At 35.1% G+C, this 20,805-nt stretch overlaps 2 protein-coding genes across 2 annotated transcripts in view; both read left to right on the forward strand.

Moving 5' to 3' along the window:
- LOC127860161 (uncharacterized) lies at positions 1–5,502 on the forward strand. The gene is made up of 2 exons (XM_052398047.1): positions 1–103; positions 4,718–5,502. Exons 1-2 carry the CDS (start codon positions 53–55, stop codon positions 5,474–5,476), a joined length of 810 nt encoding a protein of 269 aa, XP_052254007.1. The 5' UTR covers positions 1–52; the 3' UTR covers positions 5,477–5,502.
- A 9,679-nt stretch (positions 5,503–15,181) lies between these two features.
- LOC127860139 (uncharacterized) overlaps positions 15,182–20,805 on the forward strand; it is an 88,723-nt gene continuing 83,099 nt past the window's right edge. Inside the window, exon 1 of the mRNA XM_052397995.1 lies at positions 15,182–15,321. Coding sequence (XP_052253955.1) covers positions 15,281–15,321 — 41 coding nt within the window. The 5' untranslated portion in view covers positions 15,182–15,280. The remainder of the gene's footprint in view (positions 15,322–20,805) is intronic.

Below are 20,805 nucleotides of genomic sequence, written 5' to 3' on the forward strand. Positions count from 1 at the left end.
AACAGTGAAAAACAGAACAATAAAGTAGCTGACAACAGTATAAAAAGAAGCTATGGCAGAGGCTGTGATCCATTTTCAACAACAACAGAGAGACATCAATGAAGTAGGAATATACCATATCTGGAGTGTTTTATACATAATTTTACAAATGCATACATACTTTCTATCATTGTAATCATTTTGAAGCTAAGTCTTTTTGCAATGAATTTTATCGATATGCCTCGTGGATAACTGAATCGAATTCCTTTTCGTAATTAATGAAAACACAATACAATTTATCTGTCTGAAAAAGAACATTTTGTTCAATGCTGTATAAGAGAAAAATACAATCATTTGTTCTCTGTTTTTTTTTTCTCTAAAAACAAATTGAAGTGGATTTAATAGTTTTCTTTTCACACCAGCCATTGATTCTGTTCTGTAAACATAATGAAAAATATTTTTTGGAATCACAGTTGGGTGATACCTCTTTAATTTGAATTTGATTTAATTTTAATTCCATTTTGTCAACTTTTTAATAGTGGAAATACTGCATCTTTGCACCAATAATCTGGATACATAACATGCTAAAAAATTTTAGTTAGATATGGGGAGATAAAATCAATAGAGTCAATTAAGAAATCGGCTAGATTGATGAACAAGCCGCAACTTGTACGTTTAGTCTACATGCCTCGTTGAACCACGTTGATTTCTGAACATATTAAGTTTACTCTTGTTATTGCCTATGTGCAGAGATTTATCGGTTATCAGAAAAGATAAATAGAAATGCACGTAGTATTTGATAAAGCATCTCTATAGCTAACCAGACAGTCACGGTCCGATATCAATTCATTTGTAAGTTCATCAAATATGTATCGACAAAAATTGTAACACGTCTTTAGTACTTGTTTTAGACGTCCATAAGAAATACAAACACTATTTTCTTTACAAAGTATAATTAGTTTATTATCGAACTCATTGTTCTACTAATTCACAGAAAATCATTAAGTACTATTCGCGACTCAAATTTAGGGACCGCCAACCGCGATCGACGAAAAAAGAAAAGTTATAAGATACCGTATGCAACAGTATAGGACTTAGATTGAATGCATGTGTCATACGCCGTGCTACTCTGTTAGTATATACATACATGCCTCCGCAGTTACTCAGTCTATTGCTAGCGCTCACCACATGCACGCGCACTATCAAGTTGCCTAATAATAGATTTATTATGGATGTATAATAATCTTATATAACCATATGTGTAGTTTATTAAGTACACCATAAACACCGCATTTGTTTACAAGTATTAGTTTATATTGATTCAAATATCACGACTGGTATATTACATTACTTGAAAAAAGTTAATATTTTCAGTATATTCGGTAATAAAATTTCGCGAAATGTGAAATCGAAAGTAAATCGCGAAAAGAGGTGGCATAACGATATACACACTATAGATAACGCAACTCGATTGATCATTTTATAAATAAAATGTGCACAATTCACAACGCATTCCTGGGTTAATCACGTGAAGATGAAAATCAATCTACTTGCGTTATTTATAGTTAACTAGTAGTTACCTGGTACCTGTACCCACTAAAATGTATTACCGAATATACTGGAAATATGAAAAATTAACAACTTTTTTTTCAAGTAATGTAATATACCAGTCGTTATATTTTAATCAATATACACTTATTCTTGTAAAACATACGGTATTTTAGAACTTTTCTTTCTTCGTCAATCTCGGTTGACGGACCCTTTAAAAACACCCGTTAAAATAATATCTCCAAGTTGGGTATACATTTTAGACCGTTCTATAATGGTCAAATATTGGTGAAAGAAATCAAAATCTTGCAGTATTGAATTATACAGAAATTTTACAGAAGGGACTTTGCTGGTGATATGTAGCAACACTAATAAAATTAAATATCATAGGAAAATGCTATGCTATTTGTTTTATTTGAGCCGCGAGAATGTGTCTGATGCAATATGAGGCCAGCGTAGCTCCAGACCAACCTACACAATTGGCCACTATTTAATTTATTGAGTGATGTGAAACGCAAACTTTACGCTTTAAATTGAGCCTAAAATACAACAGAAATTGTTGCCAATTTATTTAATGAGCTAACCAATGTTCGCATTGTAGAACTTTTGTTTCATTGTCTTCCTTGTCCATCGCGTTGGAAATTGAACTGGAAAAACGGCTTGATGCTCCTTGTGACAATTTGATGCCATTTGTCACGAATTATAAAAAAACTACCACATAATGCATAAAATAGCCCATGTAGCGGATGAAGGTACATGTAATTCATATCAAATCAGCATGCGCCATACGATTAAAAGATCTATCTTCAAATATTTTTGAACATTTTCTCACCGTACCTTTCGAATGTGTTCAAACAATGTATAAGCCTTAATGACAAGGATGCATAGAAGTCCTTAGGTGATTTGTGACGGTTGTACAGGTTGATTCATTTCCTTATCATTTCCGATGTATGCATATAATAATTAATTATAATTCAAGCCTCCCCTAAAGTAAATTCCTAATAAAATGTTTTTCATCTACTACACAGTTTTACTTTCACCACCATCAACACAGATAAACCATCACAATTGTCAACAACTGTGAAATTAGATTGGACCTTGAATTTTTTTCTATAATAACCGCTTGCAGTAGGTCTTTTTACGTAACTTAATCAGATATTGAGCAGATTTTTGGTATGCGAGTTTACCTACATGACCGAAAGATACAGTGTGACATTCGTTCCGGCCCATTGATATTTTGCGAAGTTATGGGCCTTGGACTTAACTTTTCACTATAATAACCGTTTTCCTGTGGGATTTTCGCAACCTATTTCAGATGTTTAGCTGATTATTATGCCCCTGGTAGGGTGGCATATGGCAGTTGGACTGTCCGTACGTCTGTCTGACCGGTATTTCATTATCCAGATTTTTTTTTCAAAACACTTTAAGATATTGACCTGATATTTGGTGTGTGAGTCTACCTACAAGACTTTCGGATGAGGTATGACTTTCGTTCCGGTCCATTGATTTTTTTGCAAAGTTATGGGCCTTGGACTTTAATCTAGAAACTTACCGGTTCAAAGTAATGAATAACTGTCCATATCACTCTCTAATTGCTCCAACATTATTTGTTTTTCACAAATTATTAACGTCAGCAATATTCAGGCCTACGGCCTCCTGTATCGTTTGCTTCCATTCGCTGATTCTCTTTCCTTGGCCATTCAAAAAAGTGTTACATCAACCATGGATAGAAGTAGCATTCAAGATCACAAGGGGGAAATGACTGATAGGGGATTTGTATACAAGGCCATAAGGAAACATTTCCTAGGGGCTTATATCCAATGGCGAGTAAAATAGCGTTAATTTCCTTGTTTATCAGGGACAATAAAACACATCTCTTTTGTAGTGAGGGGAAGTGTACTGTGCGCCCTTTCATGAGAGAAAAATTGCAGTCGGCCCATTATCAAAAAAGTCCTAACTTTACAGCAAGCTGCGTACGGGCCTATAATTTGCGAGCGGAATGCCGAGTTTTATCAGTACACAATTTACACAAATGCTTGTTTCTTATTATAAAGTTAATCATAAATTAAAATCTGTCGGACAAATAAATTATTCTTTCAGTAATAAGAGAAGCCGATGGGCTATTGTTTTGATATGTAATATTTACACTGGAATTTGACGCATTCGAGTTTGTTTCACTTCTTGTGCAAATCAAATCAATAGCAGTTGAAGTAGGCATGATAGTTGAAATAATGCGTGACCTTTACCATTTTAATTGTTTAAACTTCCGTTTTATTGGACTTCATTGTGAATAAATCAACCTGTTCAGTGATCATATCGTATCACATTTCAAACGTCAAACGTGAATTTCCAGCCGTTTCATTAAATATGTATTAATGTTAATTTTAATCGACCGTTAAAAAAACCCTATGAAATAATATGTTAGGAAATCGGCATTTAAAACAGGAGATACTAAAGACCATTTCGTTAGTTACGTGTTCGTACATGTATGTTGCTTATACTTTCCGTTGTCAATTCGATTATGTAAATATTTTCACAATAATAACGATAAGTGCACTGTATCATATTAGAACATACTATTTTTTCGTTCGAATAAATAGTCTTACAGTGCATTTGAAAATTCAAGACAAATAGTACTAAATGTGCGCGAATGGCAGTAGAGCTGTGCTCTGTGGAAAGGGGGTTTAATGCATGTGCGTTAAGTTTCGTTCTGGATTAGTCTTTGCAGTCCACACAAGCTAATCAGGTACAACACTTTCCGCTTTTATGATATTTTCTGTTTAAAGAACGACTCTTCTTAGCAAAACAACAGTTTAGCGGAATAAGCCTGTGCGGACTATCATGCTTTTTCACAGAGCACTTCTCATGAATATTGAATATTGAATTGAGTTGACGGTCTCGAAATAATATGATAAAGTTATTCGAACAAATATTTTGGTACACATTTAAACATTCGATATGCATGAACATTTGTAAAAATGCATGTGAAAAAAATAAAAAAATAAAACTGTCGCTAGGACATTCAATAAACGAAATCGTTATCCAATTCGGTCCGTTTTTGATTATCTGCAGTACACTCATATTTTATAAAATCTTTTTTTATTTAACACGTGAGACGGTTGTCTAATATGATGGACGAAAAAGTATCTTATGTTTATTTTATATTTTGTGAGCATGTCTTCTGTTTTAGAGAGCTCGAATGCCACGAAACATGGGGATCAAGAAACATGAGACCATCGCCAGTCTAGTGGAACGATTTAATCGTCTAAAACTGACGCAACACACAGAGCCAGTATACCATAAATTGCGGAAAGATGATGTCATCAAACAACGTTCGCCTGTCTTGCAAAGTGACGTTGCCAAGAAACGGTCCCCTGTCAACGAAATGCACATGCGCAATAAGGAAGAACGCTCCGATAGTCATTGCAATGCTGACGATGTAAAGTTACCGTCACCCATTCAGGGCCGAAGGTCCAAAGTACATAGCAATAGAAAGACAATCAAGAAAACGTCAACTCTGCAAAATTCACCTTCGAGTGGTAGAAAAACTGTTTCTTTCAAGTCTCCATTGTACGACGAATACGAAATACCACGCTTAACAAGAGAATTTACATTTCTTATACAGAGTCATACTGTTGAAGAACACAATTATAGCAGTTACGGACATTCGGGCGGCGAAATAATGATTGACGCTAGTTCTGACCATAATGACCTAAATTGTAAGGAAGAAAAAACTAAGTTTGTAGTTGAAGCTGAAGCAACCTTACATTCACTGATACGGACAGAGCATTCTCGGGATACTGTGTCAATGTATGCGACCATTTCAAGTCACGATCACAGTGCAGTCAAACAAAGTTCGCCTCATGGTAAAACCAGCAAAATAGACAAAATAGACGCAACGCAGAACAAGTTTATTGTTCCAAATAAGAACCCGAATATTCACTTCTAAAAAGCGTGAACGGATCTAAAATGTTATAACATGCATTAAAACTATATTTTTGACAAAAATGTTATTACTATTTGTGTTCATAATAAAACCACACAATAATATGAACATCCAGTACATAAATATATCGCAACATTCTTTTTGTAATAAACTTTCGAAAATGCGATAATTCGGAAACAGTTTGTCCACTGTAACGATCGAATAATCGTTGGTTTTTTTATTTGAAATAAAAATATATAAATGAATTTGTAAGCCTATGAATTGGTACCGTATTATAATAGTTTTTATATTTATAATTACAACACGAGGTTCGATAAAGAGACGAAATCATTCAATTATTAACTTTATTTTACCCGCGTATTACATGTTAATTAAGTATATTTAAGTATTTTAAGTGTTAAAGTAAACAAGAATAATACATGAACGTCCTAAACAATGGGAAAAACAAATGACATTAAAACGGATGCAGAATTTGGTCTGAAACCAAACTGTAGCACAGTTGATGCAATATTTATTCTGAATGCCCTTATAGAAAGGCAGTTGCACAATTTAGAAACACTAAGTTTTTGCTATATTGTCTACCGGAAGGCATATTACATTTAACAGGTAACATTGAAAAACCCAAGGTCAATATATTTCGAAAATGCGATACAATCAGTAAAACATTTAAAAGGCCATGAACTAGAAATTGTGCAGAATTTTAATAACTTGGCATTGTCATGTCAAGCGGTGGATCATTTGTGCACGCAAAAATACGCTATATGGCAAATAATAAAAAGCAATTAATTCTTTGTTCACCCTTGCATAAGACATTAACATACATATAAAGTTCATATTTGACGCATATATATATGTATCATCCATTTTTTTACTATAACTGCGCGTGCATCATAAATTTGGTAAATGAATATTCAATGTATAAGTGTCAAGAAATTCATCATCGCAATTACCGAAGCTGGTCGATTACCATTAAAAGAAATGTGAGGATCGTTAACTATTTTTTTGAAATTGTATACATGTACTGTAAAACAGTGACATTGCATTCTTGTAGACATTCGACTATTACAAATATAAAAAATAGACGCAAAAATAACGCAAATAATTGATCTTTGAAAGTACGGGATATTCTTAACCACTGATAAATTTATCCCGTTATTAAAAAACAGATAACGAGACCAATATATCACTTACTAAAATATAAATGTCACATCATCTAGTTCAGTGATTTTATATAAAGAATTAAAACCAGTATTTGAAAGATCATCGTATCTTTATGTTGTTGAAAATAAAATAAAAACATAAGAAAAGTATTGTTAAATAACGTGTGTTGTCTCGCAAACAGCGGCGTAGATAACCTCCAAACATTGGAGCGGCGGTCCAGTTTCTGTACTAGGAACATAAAGGGGTTCGTTTGAGAGGGTTGTCCTTTCCCGTGGTTCCGAAAAAAATTACAAATACAATTAATATGGTGCGTTTTGGGAAAACTTTCATGTTGATATAAATGCTCGTTTTTTGTCTCACTCTCAGTTTGTCATGAAATCAGTTTGTCCAATGCCGCCGACGACGACCCTGAAATCTCACCAGTTATTTTTTTCTTTCCAAAAACTCGTGCTAATTAAAACATAAAATAATGATTTCTAATCAAATAATAACTTAGAGCACAAAACTATTTTCAATAAAATTAATGTTTTTCACGCGCATATTTACTAAAAATTGTTTTAACTGGCAGTTACCTTTGGATTAAAGCGATCAATTAAAATTAAAACAATAGCCTGTCCTTAATCAAAACACCGACAGTGCAAGCACGGAAAAGAACAATAAAACAATTAACGAAACGACATTTACCCGGGCCCATGGTTTATGACACCTACCAAGAATCATTGGGTCATTGGCGACCTGAAATGGCTTGAAGTCACCGGGGGGGGGGGGGGGGGTAACTAGAAGCCGATTCATGTCACCCTGGGATGACCTAGCCGATTCTAATCACCCGGTCGGCTTAAAGTCACCCCAGGGTCACACGAATCGGCTTGAAGTCACCCTAGGGTGACAAGAACCGGCTTCTAAATAATGCTTATAATGCAAATAATGTAAATAATGCAAAGCTAATTCTTTTAATTAATAACTGATCACAGGGACTGGGCAATAATAAAAGATCACAGGGACTGGGAAAATACGCGAACCGGTGAAACTGTCTGGTTTTGTATAAAAACAAAACATAATCAAACTATATTTATTTTGTGGTTTTTCTAACAATACCGCAGATTTTTGCTGTTCGAGTTTTGATTAACGCGTATTTTCTTCAATTTTACAAGACGACAGCGATTAACGGGTTATTGCTTTATTGATAACCATTACACTAGTGACTACAGTCACTTATTAATATCTTAGTTAGAAGGTGATTTTTTCAAGCGGTTCCGTAGTGTAGTGGTTACACGCTCGCTTCACATGTGAAAGGCACAAGGTTCGAGCCACAATAGAATCACATTTCATTTGTGTTCTATGTTAACTTTTTGTTTTGATGTAGACATATTAGTTTAAATAAAAATGCTGTTTTATTGTAACCATTTTTTGTTTTTATTATGCCCATTAAATATATGTATAAGAGGGTGGGGGTTCGTAAACGCGTTATAGAACCCTATCTTTCCACTGCGCAGGTGGCCATCTTCCCGCCTTTTCTTATCAACACAATATTAGCCAATAGGGCATACGGACGATACGGACCATGGACCATACGACCCAGATTTGTGGACCATACGGCCCAGGTTTGCGGACTATACGGCCTAGATTTGCGGACCATACGGACCATATGTCTTTACGCCATGTAGATTATTTTAATACACAAAATACTACACTGCTTAGTATGCTGTGACACTAAACATATGTTAAAACTAAAAAACTGGTAATGAAACGTTTGTGTTCTTGATTATTTCAATAAAGTTATTCATATTATCAGATTTATAACTCTGAATTAATTGAATCATCAATTATTCATTTAAACAAAAGGCATCAAGCGAGTATCTTTTTCTATTTTGTTTAAAATAATCGGCCAATATATTAATATTTACAGTAGAAAAAAAACAAGTTCCATGTAGCTTCATTGAGTGCCTTTCACACCGAAATTTCCGATGCCCTTTGATGCTTTGCATCAATCGTTATCTTGTAGGTATTTGGTATAAGAAATTGTTTGAGAAATACTTATTTGATCTCAAAATTTAAGATTATTGCGACACGAAAAAAATGACATAAATATAAAACGTGCATACCTCATAGCAATCGTCTTTACTTCTCCCAGACATGATTGAGAAGACTAGTAGCCCGGGACTAGTAGGGTCTGTTTCAGGCAGTCACCGCATCTGACGAAATCATGATTCTGAAGAGTTGTCCATACATTGTGTACACACCGGTCTTACATTGTGTCAATCGTGATACATCGGCTATCTCGGATTCCTCCGTAAGATAGGCCTCGTGGCTAACGGTCGCCATCTTGCCTTGTATTACTACTTTACTACCCAAAAGGTTATCAGTCTATTGTTATGAGGCTTTAAACGATGCGCGTTGAACTAGCGCCAAACTTTTTATCGAAACTTTGATACTAAGAGCCCTAATAACGTTCATTTGTGTTGCATTTTGACCTATTATCCAAATGATTTACTTTTCTATTATTATTTAATCACCATATTTTCCATTTTTTTAAGATGCAATTACAAAACCAACCAAACCGAAAGTGAAACTGTATGCATTACGTTACGCTATGTAAACATTAAATATATGTTCAGTTTGAGGAAGCGAATCGATCAGAGACGATAGAATATGCATGCAATACAGACTAGACTATCATTGCCGATTGTAGTACTGGCAAAAAAATACCTTTGATGACAGGTCATGTATAGAACGTTAATCAAAATAGTGACCATAAATCACTACAAATGTCTGGGTTGATCATTAATATAATTAATGCATGTTTCTGATATAATTAGCTGCATCTGGTTGAAAATACCATGACATTGATAAATTAAAACGTTTTTTTCATAAATTAACATTTCATGTGTTATTATTATCATTTAGGTATATTAGAATCATATCATTATCATCATTTACTATTCTTAAAATTGAAAAAAGCTTATATTATCATTATTACTTTAAATTAGAATTTTTAAATTTTACTCATTATTTTAATAAATTTCCACATTTGCTTGATTCAAAATAAAATGTATGAATAAGGGTTTCAGTTTTTAGTTTTAACCTATTTTTAGTTCCATTAAATTTAAAGTACTAACTACGTACATGTAATTGAAATGCTCTTGAGTTCGTTTCCTGGGCCTAGAACCAGTACTTTGGTTACTCTTGGAGATTTCTTAATGCTCCCACACTGGGGATCAAACCAGTGACCTCCAAATCATTAGGTGGACACCACATCCGTTACACATCAGCGACCTTTAATTATTTTAGTATTGCAGCATTACATAATATAATGTTGCTACATAATTTTGGAAAATGATTTATGTGCAGTACTAAATAAATCTAAATGCATACAATTTTAATTGTGTATATTGTGTGATTATTAGTTACAAATTCACTTTTAACAGGTATACTGGTATACAGGGAAAAGTCTCGATTTTTTACTATATACTATATATACTAACGTTAGTATATATAGTATATAGTAACAAGAGCTGTCACAATATGATGACTTATGCCCCATATAAACGCTTGATAGAAGTTATGAGCTTTTTTTGAAACCTAAACGCAGATTTCGAAACCTAAACGCGGACCCTAAGTTCAAGGTCAAGGTCACAGGGGTCAAAATTTGTGTGCGTATGGAAAGGCCTTGTCCATAGACACATGCATACCAAATATGACGGTTATATCTCATGGGACATAGAAGTATTGAGCATTTTTCAAAACCTAAACGCAGATTTTAAAACCCAAACGCGGACCCTAACTTCAAGGTCAAGGTCACAGGGGTAAAAACTTGTGTGCGTATGGAAAGGCCTTGTCCATATACACATGCATACCAAATATGAAGGTTATATCTCAAGGGAAATAGAAGTTATAACATTTTTTGAAATCTAAACGCAGATTTCAAAACCTAAACGCGGACCCTAAGTTCAAGGTCAAGGTCACAGGGGTAAAATTTGTGAACGTATGGAAAGGCCTTGTCCATATACACATGCATACCAAATATGAAGGTTATATCTCAAGGGACATAGAAGTTATGAGCATATTTCGAAACCTAAACGCAAAGTGTGACGGAAAGACGGACAAACAGACAGACGGACAGTCCGATCACTATATGCCTCCTTTAATTCGAAGGAGGGCATAAAAAATCGAGACTTTCCCTGTGTACTGTATTATGAAAGACTGATAAGCATAAAATTGACAACTCATCTCCCCAATGATACATGTACTTTGGTGTGGCTCATTCTCAGAACAAACCCACAGTCAGTGAGAAAACTACAGTGTAAAAAGACCACTAAAGTGTTACAATTATGGCTGACCAAGCAAATGTTATCATTTAAAACAAAGAAAACTTCCAGTTCAATATAGATGTTATACCAATTATGGCATTGACCAACACAGAACATAATTCTAAGGTTGAATTTCCCAAAATTGACTGTTACAATTGGATACTGTTTTAATCTTCACTCTACTTTGTCTGAAAATAAAAGTCTTAAATGATGTAATAGAAACATACATATTTAATTTTCAGTTTACAAGTATATATATACATATATTATAATATCTTTTATCAATGGTCAATAAATTTTAGTTTAACTAATAATTATACATGTATATACACATGTTTATGCTTTGATTTGTTTCTATTGAAGCCAAATTAATATCCCATTTCATAAATTAATATCACAGCAGTATTCCTTGTTTGTCTGCAAGTACTGCAGAAATTAGGGATAATTAGTTTACTGACTCAGCCTTAATCTTAATATATTATAATTGTTAAAACAGATTTGGATGTTTATAATACAATTGAAGATGCATCAAGATTAAAAAATGATACATGTATAAATTAATAAAGAATCAATAAAAATCATAAACTGTGCAATTTTTTTTCATTGTGTGAAAGGATATGAAGTAACTATGTGTTTTTGAAATATGATTTATGTGAATTTTAATAAATATATAAATATTTTGTGATTTGTTCAGATAAAACAGTTAATTACATATTAAGAATGTATTATATTAATATTCATTCGATTTTTTAGTACAAAAAGCACTTATCTGGCATTTGTATTTATAGTAATTGCATATTTTATCATTCTGACAGCATTTATAAACTGTGTTCATGCAAGCATGGACACGGGTTTCATTGTTTGAGTATTTAAAAAATCAAATTAAAAATTTAGTTTTGATGTAAAATCAGTTTTCATATGCAAGTGTCTATTTCACTTATAAATTAAAACAGCATATTATACATTATTGAAAATATTATTTCAAGCTTGATGTCATATTCCAACTTTGCATAGTGTAGTTAATCGAACATTGTATTGAACTGTATGGGAAGCTATATTTTTTAAGAAATGTATGTTGTATTTACTAGTATACACAATGCATTATTTCTACCATAAGTAGACCATATAAGGCCTACTGCTACTAAATAGGCACTGGTATGAATTTGACACTGTATTTGATGCACATACAAAACTTCAATTATTAATACACAGTATTTTTCCAAGGTTTTGTATGACGTTTTTTGCAAAAGAGTGTCTTAATGCATTTGAAAATATACTTAAAACAAACTTAAAATGATTTTAACATACCTTTTTTCTGGTAAAGTGTATTTTGGATGATAAAAAATACACTTTAAGAGTATTAATGCTGGAAAAATGCAGAAAAAAAACAACATTTTTTCTGTTAGAAGTGTATCTTGTCTGCATTTTTAAGTGTATTAAATGCACATTAAATGCAGATAAATGCAATGCCAATACTGTTACATGTAATGGACATTAAATACACTTTTTTCATGTAATTAAATGCTTTAGTGAATTGAAATCATCTTTTAATAACGTTTAAACAATTTATAATACCTTTTTATATAAATTTTCTTTTGAAATGTGACACTTAAATGATTTTTGCACCACTAGTTAGAGATATTATTTGTGCTCATATGCTTTATCATTACACTATATAATATAATTTGTTGTATGAAAATTACCCGTACAATTCATGTGAAAGCTCAAGAGATAAATAGCAGCGTGCTACACCCTGCTCCTTTTTACATGATTTGATGGTATTTAGTCCCCAATTTTACATGGCCAAGGGCAAATGTGCAGATTTGACAAAACAGGCTTAACTGGGATCCCATAGGCAGACTTTCATCTTACTTGTATTTAAAGGGGCCTTTTCACGTTTTGATACATTGACCAAATTTAAAACAGTTGTTTCAGATTCGCAAATTTTCGATTTAGTTATGATATTTATGAGGAAACAGTAATACTTAACATTTACCATGCTCTAATATAGCTATTACATGCATCTTTTGACAATTTAAAAACTTGAAAATTATAAAGCGTTGCAACGCGAAACAATTGAATAATTTGGAGAGTTCTGTTTTGTGTTATATTTTGTGAAACTACGAGGATTACTTATATATAGTAATAAAATACATCGTGCATTGTATGCGGAAGGTTGGGCGAGGGGTCTGAGTACGAGACATTTTACGCCAGAACTCCAGGGGTCAGTGGTTCAAGCCCTGTTGAGGGTTACTTTTTTTTCTTTTTTGAATTTTATTCTTAATTTTTTACTGGAGCTTTTTAGAGCAAATGTTTACATTTATCAATAGAAAGCATTTAATGACAAACTACAAAACATGCCAAAATCTGTGAAAAGGCCCCTTTAATTTAATTCATGATCGGAATTGCTATTTGGCAAATCTTCAGTGGTCACAGTATTCAACTGATTTTTTTTCACTTTGTAGTGATTATATTTTCATTATTTACAAGACAACATCTCTCTTCAAAAGTTTAACATAATTGCTTTGTTAATTTAGAAACAAGATCAATAACATAAATAACATAAAATGAAAAAATGTGTAATAGTAAAAATGGCAGCAAAAAGCACTAGATTATGTGCCTTTAATCTGAGATGATATGGTGATGTATTGGAATTTCTCATAAATAATGTGTCCCATAGTTGTAACTTGTATAATTGTATAGTCGCATGCATGAGTGGTGTCAATGTCACAATACCAATTAAAGCCAATAATTTACTAAAAGAATGTGAAGTTTGATGTGTGTTTTTTTGTCAAGATTTGTTATATATAACATATATATATATATATTGTTGAAAAGTTAACATGCAATAAAGTTACTGTAATTAAGTTACAGTAAGTTTTACTGATTTGATTGGATGCATATGCAGATATATCATGGTTTGTGCAGAGGACAGTAGCAAAAAAACAATTAAGTGCTTTATCCATAGGATGACATATGCCAGCGATAAACGCTTTGATAGAAGTTATGAGCATTTTTCGAAACCTAAACGCATTTTTCAAAACCTAAACGGGGACCCTAAGTTCAAGATCAAAGTCAAAGGGGTCAACATTTGTGTGCGTATGGAAAGGCCTTGTCCATATACACATGCATACCAAATATGAATATTTCATCTGAAGCGACATAGAAGTTATGAGCATTTTTCGAAACCTAAACGCTAAGTGTGACGGACAGACAGACAGACGGACAGTGCGATCATTATATGCCTTCCTTCGGGGGCATAAACATGTGTTTCACATAGTTTTGGTAAATTAGAAATGTAGTTATTAAAAAAAACAGAATCATCAATTATTATTGTTATTGATTATAAAGTGTTGCTGGCATATTGGATGTGTTCATCTAGATATTAGAAGGTCCCTGTTTTATTCCCACTGGCACTAAGTGAGGGTTCTCAAAATCTTTAAACAAAATGAATAAGTACAGATAGGATCGAGAAAACCTTGTTGATAGGGGGGCTAAACACCTGAAATCAAAGCGAACCAGGTTAAAGGCAGAGGTCAAATAAATCAGAGGCAGCATGAGCCTGCTATACTCTGAACAAGTATTACTCAGGAAACTGGCTTTAGTGTCTTACTAAGCTTTAAAATTTAAGCTTCAGTGCAATCTATCTAAAATAAATTGGTTAAAATAAATGATAATTTGTAAAAAAAATAAACATTCTGCACAAATTCAATTATTTATTTTATCTGTGTGCAGGAATTATTTCAGTGTTGATGGTTTGTGAACTATGTCAAAAGCACCATAGCTATGAAACACGTGTATTTTTAATATTACAATGTTCCACAGAAATGATGCTGATGATAATTCTACACGATGATGAATTATTAGATATATTTCTAAATTCCATTTCCACCAACAATTCCACTACCAGTTCAAATGCGTTCGTAGATCTACACAGTTGAACATAACACTATTCCATTCAACAACCGTGACACATGTACTCAATTTTTCAAATTTTCGCAAATAAAATTGACTTCTACTGTTTATATTGTTGTTGTTGTATTTTTGAAAGTAGTTCATAAGATGGCGACCATTAACCCAGAGATTGATTTATGAAATAAATCGTCTGCTGATCCAGAGTGACATTGTGTACACACCGGTCTTACTGACAATAACGTAGTGACGTCACCATCTATGTATAGAATGGTTGTCCATACCCATTCGATAACGTCGAAATAAATCTGTTTAAAGGCTACAAACTACTAAGTTTAAGAACCCAGTGTTTCGTTTGTGGAAATTTGTTTGCAAACTAAATAATGAATTGATGCATACTTGTGAATGAAAGTGGAATATCTATAGCATGGAAAGCGGAGCATTATTTGAGTCTGTTTTTATAGAAATGTAAGTAGCAGTATAATATATTATAAATAAAAGGTTAAATTAAACACTGCGAATGTGTAGGTTACAATATACTAATTAAACTCTTATTTAATTAAATCTAAAACCTTCAATTTAAGTAAAAAATAAAGTCCACATTTTGCACATAACCGTACATTTTTATGAATTATCATCCGAAACTGAATGCTTTTAAGAAAGAAAAATATGTATTTAGCGCTGCATGTAAGAAAGAACTGTAGTGAAATAAGGTCACTTCCAACAGCCTTGCTGTTGGGCTAGCTCTTAAGCGACGTGTTTGACTGCCTCTCTGGAGGTCGTGGGTTCACTTCCCGGCCTGAGCTCAGTATTTTCACAATAATGGCGACGAGGTAAAGAAAAGAACTGTGAATGCGGGAATGGGTCTGAGCTGTTTAATGGTTTCTGGGAAGGCCATGCGGATGCAAGACATGTTGTTGCGGGTGTGTCTGGGCCTTAAGACATTAAAAGGGGGAGGAGTGTAGTGAAATAAGGTCACTTCCAACAGCCTTGCTGTTGGGCTAGCTCTTTAGCGACGTGATTAGTGTCTGACTACCACTCTGGGGGTCGTGGGTTCAATCCCCAGCCTGAGCCCAGTATTTTCACAATAGCACATTCACTGTAAACATTTCTAATAAATATTTGTTGTTGTTCATCTCAAACATAGTATTTTGCGTTAATTGACACACACATTAAATATCTCCTAATAACCATGTGATATCCGCTGTTAATTTAAGTGTTATTTATCATTTTCGCTGCTCATCGCAAACTTCTCGTCTGCTTGCCGCCATCTTGGACGTGTGTAAAAACAGGCGTGATACATCGACTCAGGGCCCTCAGTCTATTAAATCTGCCGCCGAAATTCGGCGGCAGTCCCCCACCTGAAAAGTAGACTTTTTTAGGGGGAAATTCCCCCTAAAATTTTTTTTTTTTTTTATATAGAAAGATGTGTCTCATGATTATTATAACTCAATTCTATTTCAATTTAATCCTTGCAAACATACTCAATTCTGAAAAATGCAATGAATATAGTGCAAACATGTACAAATGTAATAATGAGAGAGTAAGTAAAAAAATCCCCCAAAAAGGGAAACCCCGCGAAAATTCCCCCTCCTAAGGGCTGCGGACCCCTTCCCTTGAAGTAGTGTGAGGGCGCTGCGACTATCGTCAGTATCCGCCGCAATATAGAGAGAGATGTGTGGATAGCAACGTAAAATCGTATTCGGCTACATTCGCTAACATTCGTAAGTCAGTTGTCATTCGGCGAAGACTCGACAAGCTCGATCGGCACTCGTTCCACGAAATTAACGCTAAATCACAGGCAGCAGTATCATAAATTCCCCTCCCCCCCCCCTCCGAGCTTACCCCAGGGGTTCCAGATTGTTAAATGTACACCTATTGTGTATGGTTTTACTTTTCAACAAAGAATATTGACAAAAATAAACAGTTTGAAAAAATAACCCTCGTATAGGTACTATATTTATACGTAAAACGCTGTGTATAACGCGCATTTGTGTACAACGCGCATCAACTTTTTGAAGCAAAAAACTCGGGAAAAGAGTTTTTGATGTAAAAAACGTGGAAAAAAATCCGTTCCATAGGCTACCGGTAACTGAAAATCGATTTATTTACATTGTCGATCTTGCGCATTAATTCGCTTTATTTCGAGCGTCTAAGCGATATAGATGGTAAGGTTACATTACACAAATATTTGTGTTTGACAATTTGCAGAGTATTCTTCCCAGAATATGCGCGGTCCTAAAAAGGACCTTTGTTGTTGTTGATCATCTCATAAGGGTCGTCCGCCAATGTCCGAAACGTCAAATCCTTCGAATTCTTCATCATCTTCATCGCTGTCGAACAATCGTGCAATTTCATCATCGGTCATTCTGTGTGGTGTGTTGTCGCAGTAGAAGTTGTCTTGAAGATTGTCGTCGTCGGTTGAGGCGGTAGTGGAGGTGGTGATGGTGGTGTCTTCTTCCCTCTGTTTGCTGCTGTCGTCCCATAATGCGTCGTCTTCTGATCCGTCGAGGTTGTTGCTTATGCTGCATTTCTTGAAGGCTCTAATGATGATGTCCGGGTCCAATTCGTTCCAGGCGTCCACAATCCATTGGCAAATTTCTTCTAGTTAAGGCTTCCGCATCCGCCCAGTCGCAGTGAATGTGTGGCTTCCCTCGCAGTACCAGGCGTTCCAACGTCTTTGGAGAGACGATTTCATTGGCTTGTTTATCGATACATCCTGGGGTTGGAGCATACTAGTCATACCACCAGGGATGATCACCAACGACGTCCGAATGTCTTCTTTAAGAAGCTCTTTAAGTGCTGGGGAACGGTGGCACCGGAAGGCATCTAGCACTTACATGCTTCGTCTGGAAAAGCCTCCTGGACGCTTTCCCCAGACTTTCTTTACCCAGTCCTTCACCAGGTTGTCATCCATCCATCCTTTATCCTGGCAACGGACAATGATTCCAGATGGCCATTTTGCTCCCTTGGGTATGATCTTCCTCTTGACGACCACATAGGGAGGAAGCTTACCGCCATCAGCTGTGCATGATAGCATGACAGTGAAGCGGTTCTTCTCGTTCCCCGTGGTGTTGATTGAGACAGATTTGTTGCCCTTGGCGGTGATTGTCGTGCTATATGGCAGATCGAATGTGAGGGGTGTCTGGTCAGCGTTCCCAATCTGCGACAGATCGTAGTCCCATTGTAGGCGCTGCCGAATGACGAAGCGCTGGAACTCGATCAGCTGTGATTCATAGTCGGATGGGAGCTTCTGGGCAATGTGAGTACGTCTCCTAATGGAGAGCTGATGTCTTTGTAGGAAGGCATACGCCCAGTCGGCAGAACCCTTAAACCTCTCCATATTGGGTGACAATGCTGCGAGGCGACGTGCTTCAATCCTCAGTTCGATAGTTGAAACAGCGACGCCACCCTCACGACGTTTGGTAACCCAGGCAAGGAGCTGCTCTTCAAGTTCAATGAAGTGTGCCGAAGAACCCCGCGCCGCCTGCTTCGTCTTCCGCATTTTCATGAGGTCGTCCTTCTTTTTTCGCCATTCCCGGATGGATGACTCCCCGATGCTGAACTGTTGGCCAGCAGCTCGATTGCCATGCTCCTCCAAATACTGGATGACGGCAAGTTTTTCCTTAGCTGTGCAGGACTGTCGTACATTCCCCATAGTTCGACGATGTTAGGTTATGGACAATATTATGTCAATTTCAAGATTCCGACAATTCAAAGACAATTTCAAGGTTATTTCTCTGTTGATCGCAGTGCTATTCCCAGGATACGGTGTTCTATTCTCAAGATACGGTAAGTCTAATGACAATTTTTGTAATTATTAAAAACTGACTAATGGGGTTATTTACCCTCGGGACTTCGGTTAAAAACCATTGCCCGAGCACACTGCTTAACATAGAACTCTGCATAAAAAAGCCGAAAACGGCCATAAAATGGACAGCCCGATTTTACTGGGCTGTACCACTGGTATAAATATAAAACTTTGCAGTGTTGGTGCGGTGCCTTAATAAAAATCTATTGGTTTAAAAATATATAACTACTAACTAACTAATGGGGTTATTTACCCTCGGGACTTCGGTTAAAAACCATTACCCGAGCACACTGCTTAACATAGAACTCTGCATAAAAAGCCGAAAACGGCCATAAAATGGACAGCCCGATTTTACTGGGCTGTACCATTGGTACAAATATAAAACTTTGCAGTGTTGGTGCGGTGCCTTAATAAAAAATCTATTGGTTTAAAAATATATAACCTTTATATGAAGCGTTAAAAAGACGCAGTGCTTTACAGTGGATAGGCCTAACGCTGTTAAAAAGCGGCGTTTTAATTGGTTGATGCGCTTATAAAACGATGGCGCTGATTGGCCGAAATTTCATATTAAGGATTGCCAGTAGGTCAATCCGTTTAAAAATATATTTTCCCACGGCTGACTTTGTACTTTAAATTGTCAAATAACTGACAAAATCTAGGTCATTGGGGGAGGGAGAGCAGCCAACACCCACCTAATTATACAGTCTTGTGACTGTTTTCTTTTAAAAATGTGTAATCTCTGCAAAAACCTGATGTAATCAAATGTGTTGGATTTGTGTCGCTTTTACACAACCTTTATTTTAGTTTTTAATGGGTTTATTGTTTTACCCCGCCCTTTCTAAATCAGGCCAATGGCATTGACCTGGTCTTCTTTATTTTAATACATTTTTTATGAGAGCATGACGTTAGTCCACCATTTACATTTTTCAGTTTTTTAATATAATCATATTTTATGGCATTTCTTACTACAAGAAAGGACGAGGCTGTCCAGTAACCTGGGATTGTTGGCTGCATTGCACCCCCTCCCTTCCTCTTTGACACCCCACCCTTTCCCCTTCAAACTCGAAGAACCATGTCGGACTGGAGTGCACGGTGCAGGGCCTTATACCATTATAAACACCTATTTAGCCCTATCTAGGACAAAGTATTGTCGACCTTGCTGAAAGTACTAATCTTGTACCTTGGAGCACATTAAGGATTATTATAACTGCTATCTTGTGTAGCAATTTCCTTATTTTTGTGAAAACTGCTATTTTATATAGCAAATTGCCTTTATTTTATTATTATTGCATTAACTCATGTTAAAATTGCTACTTTTATAGCAAATATCCTAATTTTTTATATTAAATTGCTATTTTATATAGCAAATTGCCTCGGTTTTATTGTCTAATTGTCATTTTGGATACCATATAAGGTACTTGAGTATTATTTCCTACAATGTTATCATCAGTATACTAATAATATTGGATAGATTAAAGCTTTTTGGGTTTATCTTAACGTATCTAGGTAATATTTGGTCTTTTTACCATTTTACATTTTACCATTATCAATTTTCCTTCAATAGTATACAAACTATTTCTCATTTACCGTGCACTCCCTCTGGTCCAGGGGAAACAACCATTGTAGACTTCATCATCACAATTACCTCCCTTAGTACAACTGAGTGACACCACCCCTGCTGGCTCTTCTTTTCCCCCACCCACATCGGCCTACACTTCCATAAAATCTCTCCTTCTTTCAACCCTCCAGGGTGGCAACATGTATTTTAAATATATAAATGCATATAGTCCTGTACATATTGTAAATAATGTACATCTTGTACAAATTTAGCTGTCTTTGTCTTATTTTTAACTGTAAAGTACATTGTCTTACCCTTAATTTTTATGTGGCCCTATGAAGGTGACCGTTTGGAGACACGTAAGTTATTGCCCTTAACATATAAGGGTTTATTACTAAACCCACTTTTAAATATTGTTTTAATGCCACTCTGGGGGGATCTCTCTTTTCCATAGCCCAATCCTCCTTAAGTTCCATACAGACAGGGTCTTATGTTGGAGCATTACGGCTATATTCCCTGTCTGCAAGTGTTCAACATTGAGCCACATACATAAACTTGTACTCATTAATTTTTTAACAACTCA

This window comes from Dreissena polymorpha, chromosome 15 (assembly GCF_020536995.1).
Source record: "Dreissena polymorpha isolate Duluth1 chromosome 15, UMN_Dpol_1.0, whole genome shotgun sequence".
Lineage (NCBI taxonomy): Eukaryota > Metazoa > Mollusca > Bivalvia > Myida > Dreissenidae > Dreissena > Dreissena polymorpha.